Consider the following 26088-nt stretch of genomic DNA (forward strand, 5'->3'; position numbering starts at 1 on the left):
CTTTCTGTTTTTGGCCTCCAGCCTTTACTTGACGGTTTTGATCTGAAATAAAGTACATTAGACCATATGCTCTAAATAAGACGGATGGTCTTATGTACTTACACAACAGCTCCAATACCATCAGGCCATCAGTATACGATGGAGCTACTGGTGGAAACATGGCAGTCTGCCCCCAAATCTAAATAGAGCAGTCAGATTGTAAGTTTGGTGGACAGGGTATTCTGCCACATTTGTGTCTGTCGAAACCTAATTAATGATCTTAATGTAAGCAATTAGATCACTTTTTGAACATGTACTAAAGTCTGCAGTCCTTAATTGCCAGTCTCACTTTTCAACTTTCCATCCCAATAAATATCAATTTATGTTACACTGCAAAACCCTCATAATTGTAAGGTAAATAATTAAATTGATATATGACACTTGGGGAAATGTTGAGGCAAATTATAGGCCTGCAGGTCTCTTTAGTTTCTGATGGATACTTCCATAACTGCAGATTCCTCACCCTATGAATGGCCCCAGATTCCAGGCTGCATCTGGAGGTTTTTCTCAACATTGCTACTGCATGCCAAAAGGTGGCACCGTCCAGTTCTGTATGGACTCCATCCCATCCCTGAAGCGGCACCAGAGCCATATATATGAGTCATGCCTGCGCTGGAGTCAGTTCCTTTTTGTCCACTCCTTCTGACGTAGTTCTGGTGCCAACTCCTCCATTTCCTTATCAGTTGACGAGTCCTTTTTCTTCAAACATTTTTTTCCAGTGCACACTGGAAAGGTCATTTTTTTTAAATCACAGGCTTTAAACCTTGTAGGGACTATTACAAACAAATGTCTATGACGGATCACTATGAGGTGTGTCTCTTGTGACTAGGGTCAGGCCATGAGTAAGTCATGCGAGGAGTGCGCTCTCATGAATCCAAAGGCGATCTAGGAGCTGGAAGCCCAGCTGTACATCACAGAACATCATTGGCAATCAGGAGAAGGCCACTCCCACTTGAAGTCAAGGTCTTGGGCCAGTTCCCGTTCTCAGTTCTGGTCCAGTGACAGATCCTTGTTACACTCCAAATCTTTGGCTAAGTCGAAATCAAAGAAAAAAACACCAGAAGTTCAGGCATGCTTCATCGCAGCCTCACTGCTCTTCTGCTGAGAAGTCACAAGGACATCAGGAGCCCAGCAGGCTTTCTCCTGATCCTCTACCAAGGAACCAGTTCTACAGCGGATTCTGATGCACTCAGAGTTTCCAGGTCTGTTGAAGATGCCACAGCAAAAGGCGGCTTTTAAGCTTGCCCAGCTTTTCATCATCAGCCCCTAACCAGTTCCCTCTGGTGTGTCTTTGGTACCACGGATCTGTTGAGGCCTCCAGCTGGATTACGGCTTGCAGGCCCACTCTCGGCAGCAGCTATGCCTTCTGAATCTGCTTCGGGGTAAGCTCTTACCCCAAAGCCAATAGTCCTGTCCAACTCCGAATCGAATCTGTCTTTATTTACTTAGAAAGAAGCTGTGGTCAAGTTCAGTTCCCAAGCGTCTGACTCCTATTCCTTCTGACTCAGTCAAGGCAATGCCTTTGCTTAGAGGCCACCCTCCAGTACTCAACAGCACTTTGGGAGTGACTCTAATCAGACGCAACCTGCAATTGGTGAAGAGAGTGACACTTTTTATATGGACCTGTAAAAGGCCAATGGGCTACACACACCCCCTGACACAGGGCTGGTTTCCCCCGTGGTGCTTCTACAAAAGAGTCGGCATTCGCCAAAGTCTTGGACCTGCAACTACTTTGTACTGAAGTGAAGACTACGTGCTCATAGAGGTCTTACAATCCAGACAGTCTTCTTTAGAACCTCTGTTACCATTCAATGAGACACTTACTGATATCCTGGGCAAAACCTTGTTCATTCTTACCAGTAAATTGGCATGTGAATCATCGCCATAAGCCAGCTTCCAGTTACCCTGTCTACCTTATGCAGCATCCTACTCTGAATGCCTGGTGGCACAAGCCTCCACCAGCAAAGTCAATATCATCTCCTTCCCAAAGACCCTGACAGATAGGGAGAAGAAGATGGAGGCATTTGGAAAAATTAGGTTTTCTTTGCTATGCTCGCCCTTAAATCTGTTAACACCAGCTGCTTACTAGGACACTACTCCTATGCATTATGGGACTCTGTAACTGAAATTTTGCTGGCAGTTCGAGAAGAGTTTAGGGCCATTCAGGATGGTCAGAATGAAGTGAAGCACGTCATACACAAAGGCTAGACATCACTGACTGCTTGGGTAGGGCAATTTGTACCAGTGTGGTGCTTCGCCACCATGTATGAATAACATCCATGGACTGCACAGATAACGTCCAAATGTCACTAATGGACATACAACTTGAAGGCACAGATGTCTTCTCAGATAAGATGGACTCAACCATGGAGTGCTTCATAGAAAGCAGTGCCACAGTGTGCTCCTTCGGCTTTTCTGCATCCATGCAACAGAATCCAGACAGTTTTGCCCCTTTCGAGGCTTCAGTAGTGGCTTGGCTCAAAGACAAAGCAGAGGTCAACCTCCACAGCACCAGACCCCAGTGCTTTCGAGACGGAAGTCAGTGATCCATCCGACAATATGCACCACTGCTCAGTCCTCTGCCCCCTGGTGCCACAATTGCGCTAGCTAACCTTCTGCAGCACATGGCAGGATAAGGTATTACCTCTACGAGTGGCAGGGCATTACATCTAAAAAATGGGTGCTTAGAGAGTGCAATGAGAATATTTACTAATATTCTTATCCGATCCTCTACATATTCAACCCCACATCCAGAACAGCTATTGGAGGACCACTTGTCCATTTTGTGACAAGTGGTCCAGGTTCTTTAGGACATAGGAGCCATGGAGAGGCTCCCTGCATCTGAAATGCGAATTGAATGTTAGTCCCCTTATTTTCTGGTACCAAAGGAAGAAGATGCCTTCGCCCTATTTTACATTTTTCTAAATTCAAAATGCTCAGATTGGCCCAAGTTCTGTCTGCCCTGGATCAAGAAGACATGAGTGCAGCTCTGGATCTACATGACTCCTATTTTCACATTCTTGTCCTGCAGGCCCACAGGCGTTACCTGCGGTTCAAGGTAGGCCAGAAGCATTTTTTGTTTTGCATACTCCCATTTGGCCTTACCAGTGCCCCTCGGGTGTTCACGAAAGGGATGCCGGTGGTTGCACCACATCTTTGGAAGTTGAGGGTATCAATCTTCCCCTACCGCCACAACTGGCAGTTGAAAGCAGGCTCAACACTGTCAGTTGTATACCACCCCCAGACAACAGAGAACCTCCTAACATCTTTGGGGTTCTCGATCAACATGCTGAAGTCACACTTGCAGAAGATCCCATTCATCAGAGCACTCCTGGACATGGTACATTTTTTAGCATTCTCTCCGGTTCAATGCATCATGAACATTCAGGCTATGATCCAGATGTTTCTGGCTTGGTCCTGGATCTCAGTGACTGTGAGACTTCTTGACCTCTTTGCTGCAAGCATCCTGCTTGTCTTCTACGTCAGATGGCACATGCTGGCTCTGCAGTGGGCTCTGGTGTTTCATTGGGTTCAGCACCAAGGCAACCTATCAGATTCCATCCTTGTTTCAGAGAAGACTGCAAAAGACATGCAGAGGTGGCTGATTGACCGAAATTGGACCGGCAGCACACTCCTCTCCCTACTCCGCCCAGAGAAGCTGCTGATGGTGACAGGTGCATCACTGTTGGGTTGGGGAAGTAGTCTGGGAGAGGAGATCACAGGATACAGGTCTCTGGCGGAGAGCCTTTACATCAATCTGTTAAGAGTTACGGGCCCTTCGCTTGGTGGTGAAACCTTCCCAGTGTCTATCAAAGGGAGGCTAGACCAAGTCCTCATGGACAACACCACCGCCATGTTGTACAGCAACATTCAGGCCGAAGTGGGGTCCTGGGTCCTGAACCAGGAGTCTATGCACCTCTAAAACTGCCTGAGTCGACAGAGCATCTCGTTGGTTGGGAACCACATGGCAAAATCTTTAAATGGCAGAGCGGAAGAACTCAGCTGATGCCTAGCAGATCACAGATGGCAGCTACACTGGGAGGTGGTGCAGCGAGTCTTCTATCAATGGGTAGCAACTTGGCTTGATCTATTTGCCCGTGCCGAGAATGCACAATTTTAACATTTTGCATGCTGGAGTTCCCAGGAAGGCTCTCTCTGAGGACACAGTCCTCCTAGAGTGGAGCTCGAAACTCCTGTATGCCTTCTTACCTCTACCTCTCCTGCTCACAGGTCTGGAGAAGATCAGAAATAACTGGGCTCAAGTCATCCTAGTGGCTAATGGTTTGGCCAGGAAAGAGTGGTATTCAGAACGTCAGGGCACTTCGGAACTTCAGCATCTGTCCTGCGATTAGGCTTCGGCTTTGGGAGGATCTTCTGTGTCAACAGAAGGGAAGGGTCCTGCACCTGGGCTTGAGCAATCTACACCTCAATGTGTGGAGATTAAGTAGTAATAGTTGACTGCATTCAACCTTTCTCTCAAAGTTGTGGAATTCATTCTAGTGGCCAGGTGACCATCTACGAAAAGTAGATGCTGGATGCTGGATGTTGACATATGTTTCTGGCCTGGTGTATTCATGCCATACAGACCCATAACAGGCAAAGTTTTGGATGTATTTCTTTGTGTGTGGTCTGTACCCCTGAAAGAACTTGCAATGGGCACTTTTATAGGTTGTTTATCAGTCTGTTTCACCTCTTTGCGTTTATCGGATGAACCATCCTTTTTTAAATCACCTATTTTGTCTAAAGGGAGGATTCATATGTTTCCACTTAAACTGTTTGAGATGCTGCTGTGAGACCTTAATTTGAATACCATTTTTCTTATGTGTACACTGGTAGACCTGTCAGCCTCAGGGTATTTTTCCCCTCAATAATTTGCTTTCCTCCCCCATTTTTACCACCTCTTTTTGGCTGGCTTAGGACTCCGAACACCTTACCACTGCTACCCAGTGCTAAAGTGCATGTGATCTCGCCTCTAAACATGGTAATATTGGCTCATACCCAATTGGCATAGTTATTTTAACTTACAAGTCCCTAGTAAAGTGGTACTACAAGTGCTCAGGGCATGTAAATTAAATGCTACTAGTGGACCTACAGCAAACAAATGATGGATGGAATGCTGACAATGCAAACATTCTCCGCCAGTCAAAAGATCTGGGTTAAATCCATCGTTCTTTTGCCCAGTACGCCACCCCAGTTTGGACCCAGTTGTATGCAAATCAGTCCTGACCCTGTGCCCCATGGGAACAGTCCAGACCGAACTGCCAGGCCAGGTCCTTCCTGGACCGGAAACAAGCATCCTGGGACCGGTTTCAGAGTATGCTAGGAAGAAAGACTACTATGCTGCTAAAGGGTTACCACTCTGCTGGATGTTACTCTGAAGGAACTGCTGCCCTGCTGTGCTGACCTACTGCCCTCTTGCCTGGATGAGAAGGATGGACCTGCAGCTTTTGAACCCAGAGCCCAGAGTGACTCCAAGGGCTTTTTGGCTGGGCTCCTGATCTGAAGTCTCAAGGACATAACAGGCTTCCAACCACCTTGCGCCTGCATCTGGATTCTGTCATCTGTGAATCTACCCTTCCAAGTGGTACCATTCCAGTCCTAGACCCTTTAAAGTGGGCCTATGGTGCTTGCCAGCGGAAACAAGTCATCTTCTCTGCTGAGCAACGCCTCCTTGAGCAGAACTGATGCGTCTCCTCTGCTGAGCGGTGCATCTCTGAGCAGAACCGGGGTTTCTCTGCAGCAACATGGATTGGACCTGCTGCAAAGACCGGCATCACCTCAGTAGTCCTCGGAACCGACACATCACCCTGATGGAGTAGTGCATCCACAGCCCTGTTCCTTTTATATCTCGTCGAAGGGCAGCCTTGATTGCTTCATTGTGGCCTCACAGTCAGTTATTCAGAACAGACGCATCGCCCACTGCGTGCCGCATCCCTGATGCCAGACTTCGCCACAAGCCCTGTTGACAGGATCCTCGATGATGATGCAGTAGAACCGTGCACCAAAGCCTAACTGCATCTCGGAACCGATGCTTCGCTTCGGCTGCATGCCGCATCTTTGACGTGAACTCACTCAGTGCTCCGCAACCAGGATTTAAAGTACTCTGTTTAGCGGGCCTAGCTGGGTCCCTGTAGCTGACAGGTGCTCCATTGTCGTTGGCCTGAACTTATGACTATGCCCAGTCCGGAGAGACCAGATATTCCCAGTTGGCACTTTGTGCTTTTTGGGGTTATTTTAATTTAAAAACATTTAATTCAATATCTCCAGTTTTACTAATTGGATTTTTGTCATTTTGGTCTTGTTTTAATTATGAAAAAAAGACTATTGTTCAAAATCAGTTGGGGACTCCTTTTGCAGTGTCTTCTCTCTGTTTTACTGTTTGAAGTGTAGCACAAATACTTTACACATTGTTTCTAAGTTAAGCCTGACTGCTCTGTGCCAAGCTACCAAGGGAGTGAGCACATATTAATTTTGGGTTTGCTTGTGCCGGACCCTGAAAAGGATTCTGGGTGCTGCTTGACCAGGGCTTACACCCCAATCAACCAAAAACCCAATTTCTTACATACACAAATTAAGCTGATGCTCAGCAGTCCTTTTAATCTACTGACTCTCAAAATATCTGTTCATAGCGATAACATCAGCTCATCAAGAGTGAGCTACAAGCTCTGTTAATCCACCACCTTTTTCCGGGACAAACTGCTGTTGCAAAACTAGGTCACATTCATGCCAAATGTTGTGATGCCTTTTTATGTCAGACAATTCATACCCTTCCAGCATGTTTTTGCTCCTCTGTCGAGAAGAAAAGGCTTAATTGTTTGGACCACAAAAGAGTTAGATAGAACATCCACCAGAAAGAGCAATACTGGGAATAAGTAAGTTGTTTATTGTGTTCGACTGAGCTCTACTTGTTGATTCTGATGTCCTTTGGAGAGAATTTATATCGTTCCTCTTTACAAAGATCAAGCCAATGTTATGTTGATAGACCACATCTTTTTAGAAGGTGCGTTCCCTCTAACGACTTTGAAAAATGTGTGATGTGACATTTTCTCAAAGGCCCAGTGCTATGTCAGACTTCCAGACAACTGTAACCTAAGTTGCAAAATCTGTTGTCACATGTAATGCTTTGTTTTATATTAATAATTATGGGTTTAAGGCTTGAGCTGCTTTGCTGATAGCTTTCTACAAGACCAGGGCAGGTGCCTTAAGTCTTGTCTTTCTCATGTTAGACTTCTCAGTAGACTGTGAAAATAATAACCTTGTACTAGCACTGCAGCACCCATGGAGTCTTGCTGGGATGGTGGGCACTGCCATTAGAAAATGAATCCCACATAATTATTATTCTCACCATTTCGGCCCAGCCATAACTTTAGATCGAACAAGGTAAACGTGGTTACAAAAGCCACTTTCAACCACAGGAAGCACTCGGAGAGGCCAGTCCGGTGTGTTGGGCCCTCAGCTCTGAAATTCACGGATCCCAAACCCCAGAAATATGTCTGATCTTGCTGTTTTCACGTAAAAACAAGTGAAGACCCGTCTGTTCAAAGAGGCTTTCCCATCCTTAACTAAGCTCCTGTGGCTATCACAAAAATACTCCACACCAACTTTCCCGCTCGAAGCCAAAGAGCCCAAAGCAGTCAAATTGCCTTTAAGTCCTTAATGGAGGAGGCTGGCACAGTTCCTCCCAGCTGTGAAAGGGGATAGGGATTTTCAAAAACTAGTAGTGGTCTTCACTAGCACAACGAGGTGGCTCTCCTCACAAGCCAGCACTTTAAACAATCATGTGAGAAATTCATTAGTGAAATAAATTGTCTTCTTCCTCATGCCAGAACACACTAATTCTGAAACTCTAAAACTAAATATTTCCCGGGGCTCAGAAAAGAGCGCGTGTGTGTGTGAACTGTGTCTTACCGCCACCACTCTGACTCCAATTCAATTGTTTAAGTATTAATTAGACATCTGAAAGCCTTCGTCTTGGTGTACATGTATGTGATTATAGGACTATAACTTTAAAAGGGCAGAGCTAATTTTCACTCCCTCAGAACGCCATTTCACCTGTTTAATGTACAACCTCCTTGTTTCTATGGTGGCAAAATTTAAATATGAACTGAAGAGCTTTTCCAATGGCTGACCCAATGGAACCATTGGAAGGCTCTAGACATCGCAGTCAATCAAGCATGCAACAAGTGACCCCTGTGGGGTGTATCATTTCCATGACGTATCGCAACCCACATTAATGTTTCTTTATTTATGTATCCAAAGCATACGTTTCTTATGCATACATGAGTGCGATCGATTCGTAAGCACTCTAAGTGACCTGAACGTACATTTATACACGTCTGGATATAAAGAGGAGAAATGTATATATAGCTTAAGCTACATCACGGAAAATACAAATTTTACTTGTAAGGAAAGGCGCGAGAAGAACACTTTGACAGAAGTGTGTAGAAAAGTCTTAGAGAGAATTTTTTTTAACAGAGCTACAACATGCTTCAAAATTAGAGCCAATTGCTGGAGGCGGGTGGCAATGTGAAAAGCTGAGCAGTTGAGCTAATGATAGGTGGTCTCACATACTCTACCAGATGTCTCTTCGAGAGCATCCAGACTGGTGCTTGAAGAGACAGGCTACCCTCACGGCTGCTGTGGGGGCCAACCACTGGGGAGATCCACCAACCCCCACCTCTTGGTGGCCAGGTCTCAAAGAGGAGCACCTTATTTTCAGGTAGGCAAGCTGTAAAAGAGCCACAGCTGCAGGGACAGGTACCTCCAAGCTGCTGCTGCCTGCTGGCCTTTACAGCAGATGAGCTCTGAAGCTTTTGGAGCTCTGTCCTCGAAGGTAGGTCCTGCCCATGCAGCGGTGGGGCAGGGACGGTTCTTCTGCCTTTCAGGCCTGTAGTAGAATCCAGGCAGAGGCTTCATGGCGCTGCCGTTTCCCAACAGTGCCCAGAGAGAAGATACCACTGGTGAGATACATCTGAAGTGCCACTGTGTCATAATGCATGCAAGGCATGCAAGAGTTGCTCTTTGGAATACTTGCACTTTGCTTCTGTCGTTGCACTTTGTATCTTTTACGTATCATGAAGTGTGAAATACGGTTTAAAGACCTATTTCTACAATCTTGATGTCTTTCCTACATACCTACAAGACCGCCGTACTACTTGGGAAGACTGTCACTGCCTGCTTCAACTGCAGGAATGCAAAATGCCGTATTTACGCATAACCTGTCCACGATGCAAAAGTGTAATCCCATGCAGACAAATGCAGAACCCAGTGTTTTTGGCTACAAAGAACAAGACACAGAGCCCATGAGCATACCTGTCACTGTTAGGCACATCCAATCAGGGGAGATTTGAACGAACGGTGAGCCAACTCCCAACCTAAATTCACTGGAGGGTAAATACAATGCTCGTAGAAGTACCAAATTAAATCCAAAATATGCCATTTCTAGTAGCCGAAAGGGAAACAGATGGAGAGTATGCTCGCGGGCTCCACCAACAGATTAAACATGCAGACTTTCAGTGTTCAACAGTAAATGCACAATATTTAATAACCCCAGAGGCAGCGCCATGCATATGTTGTTACAAAACTTAGATGCAGAATTGCTTAAAGGGCATTTCCTCACTAATGTGACTTTTTGAGTTTCATGAGGGAAGGGGCCGAGTAACCAGAAATACACTTCCTGGTTGCCAATGCAGCCCAGAGCTATTCCATTGTACATTCTCTGCCCCGTTTCGGATGGCATTGGGTGAACCAGCCAATATCTTAGTGGTTACACTTAGTTTATTTCCAAAGGCTTGAGAAGGGATAGTTCTACCAATGTGGTCAGAGAACGGGGAGGAAATGGAGAATGACAACAGATGTGACCATGTACTCCAGGCTGTGTTTCCAAACATGAAGCATACTGCTCCCTGTAACCATAGACCAGGCTACTGCTTTTTCTATAAAAATTGCAGGCTGAGATCACCATTTCCCCTGCATCTTCCTCACTCCAATGTCCAAAAATCTCTTTAAGTAGAGAGAAGCCCTGAGAAATGTACACAGTTTCCACAGCTTTAGACGTTCTCTAACTATCCTGGCTTCGTGCAGAGTGAAAGAGAGGAAGGACATTGGTTATTGATGAACAAACACATTTACCTAATCTTTGGCAAAATCAAGTATGATCAGGTTAACAGAAACAGATCCTTGGTGTGGGGTCTGGATTTCTTCCCAAGCTGGTAGAGTTACCTGAGCAAGCAGTTGATCTTGGATGCAGAACAAGAGCAAGGCTGGAATTGCAATGCCGCAAACGCATACATCAGAGAGTTAACATTCAATGGCACAACCAGGCAAGCATGCACTGTATAGATATATACTCAGCTGCACGCACACGGTAGACAAAACTGCGGTGGGACAGTAACAGGGTTGTCTGTAGACTGGCTAAACCAACCAAACCTCACTTTCTTCTTAGCAAGCAAGTCAGCCAGGGTGATTCCTTTTTACAGACAGGGCGGGGAGGTGCCAATGAGCCAGGAGGAGCAGGGCAGACATCAACACCAACATGCAGCCGGGTGACAATGACAAAAGAAAGGACACAAGAACTCAGCTTACACACGTGAACGGTCTGGAAAAGAAAACACACTTCATCACAAGGATTAACACAACAAAATAAAAGATAAGTTCTCGACCTGGAATATTAGTCACATGAAATCACAAAACTGGCATCATAGCAGGTGGCTATCCAGAAGTGGCTTATCCAGAAGTGTGAGCCTACAGTGGTGTACACAATTGTTGAATACCTTTGTGGAAATTGCAGTTGACCAGTTTGCAAATGGTGTCTCCGAGATTTGTTGATTGGGACTTAGTTTTTGGAATATATTACTAGTTTTTGCATCTTAGATCTATTTATTAGTGACATTGGGGCTGTGTATTGCTTGCAGTTAATGTTTTCTTTGCTTTTCTGTCAAGTGTTCAGTACCACTTGGCAGTCGTATTGAAGGACTAAGGTGGGAGGTAACGGATAATATAAAGAGTTCGAAAAGCAATCACACCAAGGAGGGCTCCTTTTGAAGCATATTGGGGTGTATCAGGATGGGATGGAGCCAAAGACCTGTAGGAACACGACAATCGTCCATCTTTTTACGGAATATCAGGAAGCTATCTTCAAGTCTAATGAGATGCCATTCCATGTTTATGGAGTCTATGGGATGGATATTCTTCCCCCATAAGAACTTAGATTTGGTAGAGTGGTTGGCAAGTAGGCTCAGGATATTGAACTTTTGATGTCGGGCGTTCTGGTACTTTGGGCAGAACTTTGTTAGGTTGGTCGAGCTCTCTCTTGTATGGTTATATGCACAATATTTTAAACAGTATACCCCTACTGTATCACATGCATTATTTCAAGGGACAATATTATTGCATACACTACATTGAACTAACCACTACCACATCAATGTATTACAAGGTACGTATAATGGGTCAACGGGTAAGGTAGGTGAAGTGAAGGTAAAAGTAATAATAATATACTAACCACTACCACATCAATGTATTACAAGGTACGTATAATGGGTCAACGGGTAAGGTAGGTGGTGAAGTGAAGGTAAAAGTAATAATAATATACTAACCATGACGGTGAAATGGTAGCAACGTACTGGAAAAGATACGATTGCAGGTGGATATTATTGGCATTAGTATAGCATTTTGTTGGTTGATCAGTGGCTAGTGTAGAGCTCGAAGTGCTGGGTTGATGTTGCAAAATTGGCAACATCAACCCGAATAAGATGAGCAGGCAGTGTTGTTCTAATGCCAGTTGAACATCTCATTTCCCCCGATGAGATCTATATTCTAATGTCCAGATGCACATAGACCACAGTTGTATTCAGCAGACATCAATTGCAACGGGTCAAGTGGAATTTCCACCAGAGCACCGCAACTTTTATAGCAAGTGGGCCACACCCTGGATATTGCATTCATTTAGGAACAGCAAGCAGCATAGGTATATATACATTTTCAGGAATCTCAACAGTAAACTTGTCAATTTGAGAACTGTTACTATTTCTCACTTAACAAAATCATCTGTTACCACCATTTTTTTAAATAGTCATATGATTACAAACACTAACAGGGTCATGTCAAATAATTAAAAATGTTAAAGTATTAAAGATTAAAAACACATTTTACGATCCAATTTATGATGCATCACTGAAGTATTTTCGATCCTGTATATGGGTTGTTACTGAACTATTCACATCTGTATGTTAATGTTAATGTTAATGTTAGGCTGAATTTATAGAGCGCACTGACACCGGAGGTTTCCTGGCGCTGTATAGCTCTTTACTGTCACAATCTTCTGCTAGTCCTTGTGTTTTAGAATGCTGCGGGTATCAAGAGTCTATCAAAGGTACAAGCCGATAAGGACAGAGCAAAAGACACTGGTGGAAGCACAGCAAGAGATAAAGTTATCAGTTTGTAGCCTTAAGGCTGGTGAGCAGTGGCAAAGGCAATATTGTGTTGCTTGCACTCTATCGCTAACAAAATCAATAAAAACATGCCCGGTGCAGACCTAAACAAGTAAAACAGATTGCTTTGTTTATAGAAATAGACAAAGGCTCACATGTGTGCTGACAGATTGTACTTTCAGTTAGAAAATACTCTCTCATACATTCCAATAGAGGCAGAAGAAGACCTCCATTCAGCCAATGAAAATAAGGTGAGATTAACATTCTCCTGTGGGCTAATCCCAAATGTGATTGATCATAACTCAAGGTAATGGCTGAAGGCTCTCGAGGTAAAGAAGTAAATGCGTGAAGGAGGCTGATCCACAGCTTAGAGTATGTATAAAACCAATTTGTTTACCACAAAATATGCACGCACCATTACATGTCAAAACTAAAATCATGCATGATAACAACGACATTATGTTGCATCAGTTTCTACTTTGTGAAGACAACAGATGAGAATCCCACGGTACTTGTTGCTTGCTTACATGCCATGGTTGGTACCTAATCTGGGCAGCCATCATGAAACACATCTCAACTCACACCTGATATTCAAAACTCTGCACTGTATTGCACTGTACTGACTCCACTCTTCTGATCCACTGACTCGGCTATCCATTCTGCTGACTCAACGGAGGTCGACTACTGACTCTGCTGCCTTCTATATCAGTTGACTCCTGACTCAGCTCCACAGTCTTAACTCTTTAAAATAAATACATTGTGACTGTAATCAATGCTATTTTGTTTTCAGGAGTTGATTTCCCCGCTCGTTGTTCTTTTGAAGTAAGCAAGCAATAGACCAAAGATGATGGCGAGGAAAAACAGATTAAGGGTTTACATAAAACCCTGCAGACAAACATCTTTTCTCCTAAAGACAAGCCATGAGTCAGACTAAATATTAGAAAAATAAGAATGCTCAGCAATCAGCATTAGGTTTTCAAATGTTTTATCTTCATCAGGTAGAAATTAAATAAATTGCAAAACATATGTTGTTTATCAGCCAGAGGAGAGAGGGGGAATGGAGACAATTCTGAAGATAGACTGTGGGCTGACATTTCGAAACCTTAACAGACACCGGTGCACGCAAGAGGTTTTGTGGGTGAGAGGAGTTAAATGATGATCTGCTCAGATGTGGAGCACATACATTATTCTGCATAAAACGTCTGACCTTTTGGACTACCCAAAAGGCTGTTTTACATATTTTTGAAGTATGCAGGCTGGAGTGTTGTTTATTGTCTCCAAAGCTAGATGCTAATAACCTTACATATGTTCCTTCACGATACCAACCAATGTGCCCTGGTTTACCTGTCTTTTTTTAAGCCAAAGGCCTCACAGAAAACATCTCTGCCCTCACTCAAACCACATTGAACCCCCCATCAAGCACAATACACTTCATCTAAGACCCAACTGTATCCATAACCTATTCTATAGTAGGCCAGAAACACGTTGGGAAATATGTGTCACCTGCTACCTAGTTTGAGACAAATAACACTTAAACTTATCAAATCTTCTTGTTAATACTTTACCATAGCTCCATGACTGACAACTGAATGGGTCAGGGAAAGTAAGCGATGTATAAACTACATATGTTTGTGAAAAAGTACCCATCGCATTCCAAACAATGTAACTGTGTCATTTAAAATGTTTTCACCTTTAAATATATCTATCTTACTCCAAGCTGGAAATCCACTCAAGAGAACGATATAGGTGATCAAAAGTGATAAAATAAACTATATAAGTGATCACCAAACAAACACCTCAAAGGCAATCTCCTCGCTTCTAATCAATCCGGATTTATAATTGGCTACAGCACCGAAGCCGCCCGCAAAACCCACTATAGTTAGACGATGGGGGTGCCTGTCTAATTATTCTTTTGGACTTATTAGTGACCTTCAACATGCACATTTTTTAGCACTGCAAGCAAATCAGTGTTACAGTCCTGAGCTTCTTTTTGACAAATAAATGACATCTGGTTAGACTTGTAAGTCACACATTGAAGAATGTTTCCGTGACTTGAGGCATTCCACAAGGTTCCATTTTTGCTCCTACACACTTTAATCTGTATATGGAGCCACTGGTAATCTTGATGGAAAACAAAGCGGTTCCATCTGCCAATGCGCTGACAATACACAGATTTATTTGAAAATCTCTTCCACCCAAGATGTTGTTAGTATGCAGACGTGACTGCAGCAGATTCAAAACTGAATGTAGATGTGACTGCAGCAGATTCTAAACTGAATGTCCACTTATTTGTTTAAATTAAATAATGGTAAATCTGAGCGGCTCCTAATGAAGTGTTAAACAGAGTTTAGATCAACAAAGAGTAGCTTTTCAAACGCACTTCTGAAAGTTTTTTGCTATTATGGTTACAACAATGATATTTTGGGGAATTTGGTTTGACCAAAAACTCTCCCTCGCCTACCGTGCTTTACAGATGGCCTATAAAGCCTGTGCCCCCTGCAATCAAAAAGGCTGAAACTCTTTCTTCATCACAATGACTTGACATCCGTAGTTTAATGATTAGTTCTAACTAAAATGAACTATGACAATTCTGTCCTAGCGACAGTGGTTAATTTGTAAAACAAAAACAAGTGTTGGGGCTCTCGTCAGGAAGCAGCTTGCCCCATCCCATTTCTCCTGTTAGCCCGCATAAAACATAACCAACTACTAACCACGAAAGTGGTGAGAGGCAGGATGTGGCGTAGTGGCCACAGCTGCATACTTTAGAACCAGGTTTGATTCTCGACATTGGCTCAACATCCTGTGATTCTGGGCAAATGTGCCCTGGTGCTCATGAAAAGCACCAGTGTTGAGGATTAAGTGCCGGTGCTGAGCACCAGAAACCACTGGCTCAAATTAAGCACTGCCTAGCGAGCATTCTGACTTCTTATTTATCCCCCATTGAAGCTGTTAGTAATGATGTCCGAGTGTATTACTGAACAAAATATTCAAACACATAACTCCCAGTAGTCCCAATTGAGGCCAAAATATAATTTAATTTAGCATGTAAAGCATACAGTACTTTACACTTAAAGAAACTCGATTACCTGCTCTCGCCCATCAAAAGATCGGGAGGCACCAAGAACTTAACATCAAGAAATTGAGTCCCTAAAAAGCAGCTTCACAAACCTTCCCTGGTGCAGCAACAACAAATCGGAACACGCTACCAGAGGAACATGTGTCTGTTTGACCTAGATCTAAATAACACACACTGAATCGTCCCTACTATAAGTCCTAGACATCAATACTGTTTCCTCGCTTGACTTCACTTTTCTTCCCTTCCACTTCACTCGCTCTGCTTCTCCCTCCTTACTCCTTAGTGTCTCTGCTCCTCTACTCCAATCACCCTTGTAACAGAGCCATATTCACCTGCCGCTATTTCCACTCAAGACTTCCTGTTACACTTAATACACTTTGCATATGAATGCTGCTTCCAACTACCCTCCCACCCACTTTAGTGATTTCAGCAGGTTCTTATGTAGGAAGTATCCTCAGAGGTCATAAGAGCTAATGCCTGTATTTGTAATGCTTTTGAGAGATATGTTACACATCTTGGTATCCTTTTCTTGATCACACAGATGGTATGAATGGTTATGTTTTATTCACCTATTATTTTCCAGTGTACAGGTATTTTTTTCTCTCGTTACTGCATTCTTGAACAAGAACATAAAACCATTCATACGAAGCTGTATCTCTGCTCAAGTTACCTATCCCTCCCTCTTTGTGCTCTTGTCATGATCTCTTTTATACCCTGATAGACTGGGGTGTAGATGCCAAGTTTAATGTTGGAGCAGATGCATGTTCTATGCCACTGCCTAGGAGAGGGTAAGGAAGTTCTGTGCACGATGAATATGGCTCTACAAGGTTTTGAGAAGCTAGGGCAGAGCAGGCCACCGCCCTCACCATCTGAAAAAAAAGCTGGCGACTGTAGAGCCACTGGTGCTATGCGGATTCCAAAAGAGCACTTATAGAAAATGATACCTTAAGCCAGAATTTCTTGCACCAACTGTCAATAAAACTACAGCCTTTCAAAGTACCCACGGGTGTTGGTTGTGGTCACTCCACTTCCTTCCTGGCCCGCTGCAGGAGAGGAAAAGAGAGCAGGGTAAGAACACTCAAGTCTCTCTTCTTCCTCTACAACAAGACTCTGGCTGCCCTCTACAACAACTCTCAACTTTTATTTTAACACCAGCAAATAAATAATTCTTTGCGATGGTGTTAATTAGGCAAAAAAGACAACGTGAAAACATTAAATCTTAGCAGGACATAGCAAGGCCATGTGATATGATACAAGCTTCACATACAGAGAGTGAAGCGCTGAAACTTTCTAACCAATCTTGTGTGTTCTGTAGAAACACACGCAGTATAGTAGAACTTGGAATAACAATTGATGTTTTATTTCTTTTCAGACGTGGAAGTGTAACATATCTCCATGACATGTAAGATACAGTACCTATGAGGTTGTTTGTATGTCAGAATATTGATAACAAAAATATCGTTTGATATAAATGTTGTGGCCTAAATATCGTTAACAAAAAAATCTCTCAATAGTTGGAGGTTTTCTAGTATTAACTACAATGATGCAATACTTTTGTAAAACAAATTTTGGAAAAAATATTTTTGACCCTAGCCGCCAACCCACGGATTCGCAAGACCACGGATGGGGGAAGATCCTTCTCCTATCTCGAAGCAAAGACCTGGAACATCCTGCCTCTCCCCAAAGGCAATCACCGCCACTGCCCTAATTCAGGAAGGACCTCAAAACCTGGCGCTTTGACTGAACCACAATGCCTTCCGACTAATCTGCAACCCAAGCGCCTTGAGATCCTCACAGGTGAGTAGTCGCCTTTACGAACCCCCTGATTGATTGATCAAACATTATTTTAGTCCACAAAATTCTGGTACCATTTTGGTGCCCTATCACATATGACAATATGATCTTTCCGTTTTATCTTCAATGGTACTTTTTAGGAAATTACTTTTGTATTTGACATCTTAAGAGTAATGTATGTCGATCAGGGCAAGTCACTCTCTCTTGTTATTCCGCAAAAGGCTAAAAACGTGGCTGTTTAACCAGTAATCCATCCTTGGAACCAGCACTGGAGAATCATGCAATGAGTCTTAGCGCCGAGATGCCTACGGGCATTTGTTCGCGCTTAATAAATCTCAAAAATAAATAAATATGTGAAAAGTAAATGATATATTAAAAGATCTGTTGCATTCACACAGAGATGGGCTTGGGAGTCAAAAAGCTAACTCTATTCCAGCACATAACCCTAACCATACTCTTATATTTACACAAACGCTAACACACACTCCAACCATAGCTCTTCCCCTGTAGCTAAAGCCAACGCTTCCCCTTACATTAACCTTTTTTATGATCCATATCCCAAACCCAAATCTCATCCTGACCTAAACAATACCCTTTCCATTACTGAAACTAATCATAGGCATTGCAATTTAAATGTCTTTCAACATTCTCGAAAAACCAGACTTCCTGCTTGTTTAAAATATTTCGCTGTTTAAATATTTTCTTTTATAGTTGTAAAATGTGAATCTTTTGATTTTCTACTTATTTGATTCTAAAATTGTATTTAATAGCATGCAAACCTCCACTGTGATGCCAGCATCTATACTGCCCATTTGTAAAGCAACCATTATGTGAGAGTCAATGTTGCCGTTTACATTAAAGTGCCGCTGCCATGCTAGAATCCAAATTACCCCCGTTTATACTGTCCCATTGACTAGATATGCACAGCACCACCCGCCACTGTGCTGCAAGGATGCACATAACCCCAGTTTACCGTACCATTGACTAGATATGCACAGCACCACCCGCCACTGTGCTGCAAGGATGCACATAACCCCAGTTTACCGTACCATTGACTAGATATGCACAGCACCACCCGCCACTGTGCTGCAAGGATGCACATAACCCCAGTTTACCGTACCATTGACTAGATATGCACAGCACCACCCGCCACTGTGCTGCAAGGATGCACATAACCCCAGGTTACCGTACCATTGACTAGATATGCACAGCACCATCCGTCACTGTGCTGCAAGGATGCACATAACCCCAGTTTACCGTACCATTGACTAGATATGCACAGCACCACCCGCCACTGTGCTGCAAGGATGCACATAACCCCAGTTTACCGTACCATTGACTAGATATGCACAGCACCATCCGTCACTGTGCTGCAAGGATGCACATAACCCCAGTTTACCGTACCATTGACTAGATATGCACAGCACCACCCGCCACTGTGCTGCAAGGATGCACATAACCCCAGTTTACCGTACCATTGACTAGATATGCACAGCACCATCCGTCACTGTGCTGCAAGGATGCACATAACCCCAGTTTACCGTACCATTGACTAGATATGCACAGCACCACCCGCCACTGTGCTGCAAGGATGCACATAACCCCAGTTTACCGTACCATTGACTAGATATGCACAGCACCATCCGTCACTGTGCTGCAAGGATGCACATAACCCCAGTTTACCGTACCATTGACTAGATATGCACAGCACCATCCGTCACTGTGCTGCAAGGATGCACATAACCCCAGTTTACCGTACCATTGACTAGATATGCACAGCACCACCCGCCACTGTGCTGCAAGGATGCACATAACCCCAGTTTACCGTACCATTGACTAGATATGCACAGCACCATCCGTCACTGTGCTGCAAGGATGCACATAACCCCAGTTTACCGTACCATTGACTAGATATGCACAGCACCACCCGCCACTGTGCTGCAAGGATGCACATAACCCCAGTTTACCGTACCATTGACTAGATATGCACACCGCCACTGCTCTCCCAGCAACAAAACTGCACTGCACAGTTAACCCCATTTAAATGCAAGCACCACTGCCAGCCTGCGATCTACAGCGACTGCCCCCTTGCCCCCCTCACTCCTCCTACTGGCAAGGGCCCTGGCTACAACAGGTATCAGAGTCTCTGGCTCCAGCCACATACATCTGCAGGACCACCGCTGAGGACACACCGAGTGCCAACTGCACAGTATGCCAGTTCAGAGACAGCTCAAGCTTCCGTACTCCTCTCTTGAGCTTCTGCTTCAGCCCTGCTGGGAGGATGAAGAGGGTGAACAGGCCTCCACACACATGAACATCAGCAAGCACATGCACTCTAGCACTGTTCCAGGTACTTATAACGGGTGATGGCTTGAGCCAGGGAAGCAGGCAGGCTGCTCGGGCGTGTGTGAGTGCAGGCAGTTGCCAGAATGGGGCCACGGATAAGAAACAGCAGGGACAGGCCTTTGGGCCTCCATGAAACTGGCGCCAACGGTGATAGTGTCAACAATGTTTCCACGAGGTAACAATTTGGAAAAACAATTTTAGCACGATTTTTAATCCAACTATTGACCCTGAAAACTAAGTGCTGAAAACAATAAATGAGGACACATCACACCGATTATATTCTCAAAATATAGCTGTATTATAATGTATACACCAAAAACTTTTTTTGCATTGCACAGTCAGGGACTGTGCCTCATCCTTACTAACCTTCACCATGTTATTTGCTTTAATTCCTGTCCTGCCATCATCTATTGCCAAGTTTAGTGATATTTCCCTTTTGGCCTTCCAGTGTATGGTTGACTGGAGATCATTATTTTTGTCTGCCTTCTTGGCCACCTGTAACCGGTGGGACGTCATTTTATGTAAGCTTCAGACTCCAGCAGGGATTTCCTTCCAACGCATCAGTGGTCAGACCCATAAATCAAAGATTTTGGATCTTTAACCACACTGCGCCCGGTGGATTGTTTTGTACTCTAGGCTGGGACCCACAGACACCTAAGCTTCCTTTTAAAACGTAGTGCTCAAGTCCATCCTTGCACCCTGGCAATGACCCAACACTCAATCACGGGGTCAATACACCGATGACGACTCTAGCGACCTAGATTAGAAGAGTACAGTGCATGACAGTTTCTTTCTAAACAATTTGTTACAAATCGCAATTTGAGGAACACCAAATAGTTTTTTGATCCAGCATTGTGTGATAACTTTAACACTGGCCACACCCTGTCTTTAGGTCCTGGGGTATTGCGGTTTCTAAGTTGACCTTCACACTCCCGGGCCAGGAGTCCTGAGACAATAACACAAAAAGTCTTTTAGGTTGGGGCACTTGACTGAGGCTGCTGTGAAACCACCACCTCATTTCTGTACAAACAATACTTCCTAGGTGGAAAACAAAACACTTCTTTCCTTGGGTCAGGGTGCTACTAGAATGAGATGGGGTTAGCACACACGGTTCTATTCACGTGAAGCTCCTCCGGCACTTCTATATGTTTTACAGCTTTTTTCACCACCGCATAAGCCTGAAGCCGCAATCCCTGGATCGTGGTCAGTGGGGACTCTGTCTATCCCCGATGCTTGCTTCCTTCGGCTCTTCTGTTTGGGTTCGATAGGAGCCGGTCATCCTTCTCTGGGGCAGCACTAAGGTTTACTGCCTCGCTGGTGTTTCTTTGCTTGGGCCCTTCAAAGTTCTTTTTCTTCCCAAGAGTGGGATCTACCTCTCCCTCTATGTATGGGATATTTTCGTTCTTGTAAGTGTTTCTGACTGGATCTCTCCTTGCTGAGTAGTGCCCAATCTCCTTTCTCATTAGTTTGCCATGTCCATTCTGTGCCCTCACATTGCTGACTATGCTATGCTCCTTTGTGGTGCCTGACTTGTATCCAGTCCATGGCAGAGGCTGACCGACGAAGGAGGGAAGAAGGTGACGCCGCTGTGGACCTGCTCATAAGAGGAACGCAGGATGAGGAACCCCGGATGCGGAACCCTTTCTGTGAGAGGTGAGCGGGGACGCGAAGGTGGCAACATGTCACGCTGTGCAAAATGCTATGTCTCGCGCTCTTGTAAGTCAGGGCTTCATGCACTTCCTTTGCTCAGCTGCAAAGAGGGCGGTCATGTGAAGCCATAGCCAAGGACAAGCCTATCGTAGCCAGTTTTAAAATATAACATGGCTCTGGTAGCTAGGAGGCAGAAAAAGCATATCTACTATTAAAGAGTTATTATGTGGCGTTAACTTGTAAATTTTGATTGGAAAATAAGAACAAAGCCAAATGCAGGCAACTTTTATGAAATGCGCATTGGTGAGGTTAGATTCCAGTTCTGTGTACGCTTATAGCAGTTTTCGGATATTAATATACTCTGCCTGGCCTCAGCCTTACTATATTTAAACACACAAACTGGTGGCTGGAGTCACCAGTACATTACACCTTTCTAATCATTGTACTGTTCAGTTTATATTACAAAGGGCCCACACACAAATCACAGTGGGTGAGGGAGAGCCTGTCCTAGGCCTGTCAGATGATGTTTGCCTTTGAATACATTACTTTCTGAAAACAGGCGGAATTGGAATTCTGTGGTGCCTCTGCCTTTTGGGAGGCAAAGATCTTGTGTTTCCTTTGTAGTTCCGAGTAGTTTGTGTAGCTAGACCTACTCTGCCATCCGGGCCGGACCATAATGTTGGCTGCCCAGTGCAGGTAAGAGTGCGAGGGTGGTGGGGAGCAATCGGCAGATTAATTGTTCCGGTGTGGGGGTTGGTGGGGTCTGCCGCCTGATGGATGACTTGTTCTCGGGGGAGGGGGTGGGGGGTAGTTGACAGACACAACTTGCTCACTTCCGCCGCCCCCAAAAACAGTACAGCTGGGGAAGAACCACTCCCCACTGGTTCAGAGGGCATGAATAGAACTGACAGGCAGAAAGAGCTCCCTACAGCTGTGCAGAGTGCAGCCATTTGGGGCTTTTCAGCACAAAGGGATCTGGGAAGTGAATGCAAAAAACTCACCTTAAGAAGCAGGAAACACAACCTCTTGATCTAGGATATTTAGCCTTCAAAAGTGTATACTTGTGTCATGGCTATGGGGACCCAGCTTGGAGGTGAATAACAAAGATGACTTCCCTATTTTCATGGAAAAGAATTACTGTCTGCCTGCAAGAGACTTTTGGGTTGAGTTTTCTTCTTCTCTGACTTGAGATTCCTTCTCAGCAGTTTCCAGTCTGGGGCACACCCCCATGGCCATGAAGTTCTCCTTTTCTGTGATTGATTGATTTGATTTTACTTGTATAATGCGCATGATTACCTCCTAGTGCTGAAGTGAAAGATGGAATTGCTTTGTGATGAACCTGCCTGTTGGTGGAACTAGCTCCAAGGAGCCAGGGTGGTATGGACTGGGAGACAAATCTGCATTCTAGAGGAAGCTTGTCTGCAGGTAGAAGTTGCTTTCAGAAGACTGATTGTTGTTGGTCTGAGAAGAAGCTTAAAGCAGAGAAAGCTACTGCTCAGTGAGGCTGAGAAAGAGGCCTAAGCTTATTGGAACTAGTCTTGAAGAACTGTACGAACTGTTTTGTAGATTTTGGGAACAGTATACCACATTTTTAAATGTTTGACGGATAAAACATCCCCTATGGAGCCAATGAGCAAACTGAAGCTGTTTTCATGGAAGTGCATCGATCTTTGGCCTTCACACAGTCGGAGCCTTCCACACAGCATAACTGGAGCCCAAAGACTTTGAGGTTCCTACACATGCATGTATGACCACTTCAGCCTATAGGACATCAGTGTCACTTTCTTGAGTGTTTCAGTGCCGGCAATGCAGCCGCGGCCGGTAGAGGGAGTACCTGCCGGGCGGTGACGTGGGGAGGGGGAGGGGCAGGGTGGGGGGTAGTAATGTATGGACATTAACAGGTAAGTAAACATATAAATAAATAAAACGAATTTCGTTGCATGCACTGCATCACAAAACGCGATGCAGTGCACGCAACGAAATTCGTTTCATTTATTTATATGTTTACTTACCTGTTAAGGTCCGTAATCCATACATTACTACCCTGCCCCTCCCCTTCCCCACGTCACCGCCCGGCAGGTACTCCCACTACCGGCCGCGGCTGGCCGTCAAGGCATTTTGAACCAGACTCATTAACTTTCACCATCATTCTTTTTTGCTTCCCATGAAGGAACTTGACACCCACAAATTCACAGAGCAGTTGTTGGAAGACCTTATGTGATTAAAAAAAGTACGACAGAGAGGGACAGTGGCTCTGTCAGGATGTTGGTTTATCTGAGTACAGCTTTTGATTTGTCAAGAGCTGTATGCTTCTCCAGAAAGGGTGCTTACCCTCTAACCATGTGTGGTCATTTGTTTATCTAGCAGCGTGATACAGGATCTTTGTTAAGGCGAACAGCTGTGTTTGATTTGTTGGTCACACACATGCCACAGTAATGGACTGAGCTTGCCCTTGAATGTCAGTAAAATGCCACTGCGATGCTATTAAACAACTTCTGCTAGATAAACAAATAATGATGGTGTTTGGTCTTCTTTAGTTGCCTTGTGTGAAAGCTTATGCTCAATAGAGGCTGGCTTTGTTGGTTACGGTGGTAAGCCAATGACAAAGGCTATAAGCTGGATCTTTTTATTATGAAAAGTTAAGGTAAAGTCAGTGGGTCATGATCAGCGTATGTTAAAATCAATCTTTTTTTTAAAGTTAATTGTTATTACACTGTGCTCAAAGCCTGTAGGCAGGTATTTTATTAGATCTCATAGACCAACATAGAAGGCTATGGTTTTGGTGTTGGTGACCGACTCAAACAATTCATGGGGACAGAAGATTTGCAATGTGATGATCCTTATTAGCCTCTCTTAGGAGGGAGTTTATATGGATTTGACAACTGTAATTTTGTTCATATTTGTAATTCTATTACTGTGTACCTGGGAACAGTTATGCTATTGTTCTATCTGTTTTTTAAAAAAAAAGTAACAACAAAGGCAATAGGTTTAAAAGCCAACAAGTCTTTAAGAGTGAATTGTTAATGTACTGTGTTAAGCCTGCAGACATGTATTTGCTTCATAAAATCTCACAGTTTTCCTATTTAGGTAAGGATATTTGTAATTGATTAACCCCTCTGACAAATCATGTGTTGTAGACGATTTGCAGTGCAATAATTATTGTTAGAATCTCTTTGGAAGGTTTGACAGGCTTAATTGACTGCCAAGATCTTCCAATAAAGACATTAAATATAAATAGTGTATATAAAAAGAGAAGAAAGAAATAAGCCAGATAATAAAAATAATGTAACTCACAGGACAATAGTGCCAATGGCTAAAGTATCCACTGGCATCCATGATAAAAAGTCATCATGGGTCAATGGGCCATCCACTTCAGACATTGGTTATATTGTTTCGTGAGTGACTGCATTTTCTGATCACCTTCCCATCCTGAAAAACAACATGTTTTAGTGTTAGGACTGACAGGCAAATCCTTGAGTTTTCCACTGGTTTCTTATTTCTTTCCTTCTCATCTTTGTATTTTCATTATTTTTTAAGCATACTACCGCTCCCCAGACAGTGCTGAAAGGGTTAAAGACTCCATGGTTTCAGTGTGTGAAAGATGATGATGAAGATGCATTCCCAGGTTTAACGAATAGGGAGTGCCCCTCTGGCCCATACCTTATTGATGTTTACAGACAGATACAGCTGTAAACCTTAGAAACACATTGTAGGGGCTCGCCAATCCAAGCACGGTAATAGCTGACAGATCCATAAGCGCTTTCCGTAACCCACTGCATGTGTTAGTGAATGTTTCAAAGCCCTCGGTTCGAGGGGCTCCCAATGATCCAATACAGGAGATATTTACATTTTAATAGTGATGGTTTATTCTGGTTCACACAGCGCTGCCATTGTGGGGGAGAGGCCTATGGTTTGGTTTTTTTTTTTTTCCTCTAAATTGCTCATATTGATTTTTATAATGCATAGGAATATAGCACAATATTGAATGTGAACACACACATACCAAGTTTATAGACTGGTACGGACATCAGGATGATGCTCTAAATGACATCACATACAGGTGATTGCTGCTGTCACTTGGCTGATAAGTATTTTACTACCTCGCTGCTAAGTAGAGGACCATCTCACTCTGCAAGTGTTGGCGCTCTATAAATACCAACAGTGACGCCTCCTCTGCTAAGGCGGAAGAGCGTTGCCTCACTGCGCAAAAAGGAAAAACAAAATGACAATAACATATTGGTATTGTCATTTTATTTTTCCTATTGCATGCAGCCTGTGTGCAGTGTGGGGCGGGGCTAGCCAGAGCAGGGGAGTAGTGGTTTGCACTCCCAAAGTGTGCATGACCTGTTTGGCCGGCCCCATCTTGGTCCGATCAAACAGTTCATGCGTACTTTGCATGTTCCTACCACGCTGCATTACACAGCCTGGTGCGGAACATGCACAGGCTCCTTTTTTGAGTCTGAGCACCGACCCATGGTGCCCAGACCAATCACAAACCCCATTCGGTAGCAGCCGCTACGGCCTACATAAATTGAATGTCACACAAGTCGTTTAAGCGTACACCACTGTGGAGAGGGCACAGGTTGCCTGCCTCACCTCGAGTTGAAAGAAGCATGTGTGCATCCCATCTTCAAAGGCAGGTGGTGAGCATGTAGGGGCAGGTGATGTGCTTATCGCAAGGTCAAACAATGCGTCTCAGTGCATTGGCATCCTCGCAGCTTAAAACGCAACAGTGTCACCCAGAGACGTGCT

The 26088-nt window shown here is 44.1% G+C and overlaps 2 protein-coding genes across 13 annotated transcripts in view; one reads left to right on the plus strand and one right to left on the minus strand.

The window, feature by feature from the left end:
- Positions 1–26088, minus strand: part of CACNA1C (calcium voltage-gated channel subunit alpha1 C) — a 2299705-nt gene that overhangs the window by 645650 nt on the left and 1627967 nt on the right. The window lies entirely within an intron of this gene.
- LOC144808862 (uncharacterized) overlaps positions 1–26088 on the plus strand; it is a 433476-nt gene that overhangs the window by 301173 nt on the left and 106215 nt on the right. For 4 of the 7 annotated variants that reach the window (XR_013606855.1, XM_078673669.1, XM_078673668.1 and 1 more), the window contains one exon: positions 17140–17343. The exons of 2 other annotated variants lie outside the window; for them this stretch is intronic. Coding sequence is in view for 3 of the 5 variants with exons in the window: in XM_078673669.1 (XP_078529795.1) it covers positions 17140–17343 (204 nt within the window). In the remaining 2 variants the exon portion in view is untranslated. Of the gene's footprint in view, positions 1–17139; positions 17344–21152; positions 21340–26088 lie in introns of all 7 variants that reach the window. One more of the 7 variants, XR_013606856.1, reaches the window with a different exon arrangement.

This window comes from Lissotriton helveticus, chromosome 1_1 (genome assembly GCF_964261635.1).
Source record: "Lissotriton helveticus chromosome 1_1, aLisHel1.1, whole genome shotgun sequence".
Lineage (NCBI taxonomy): Eukaryota > Metazoa > Chordata > Amphibia > Caudata > Salamandridae > Lissotriton > Lissotriton helveticus.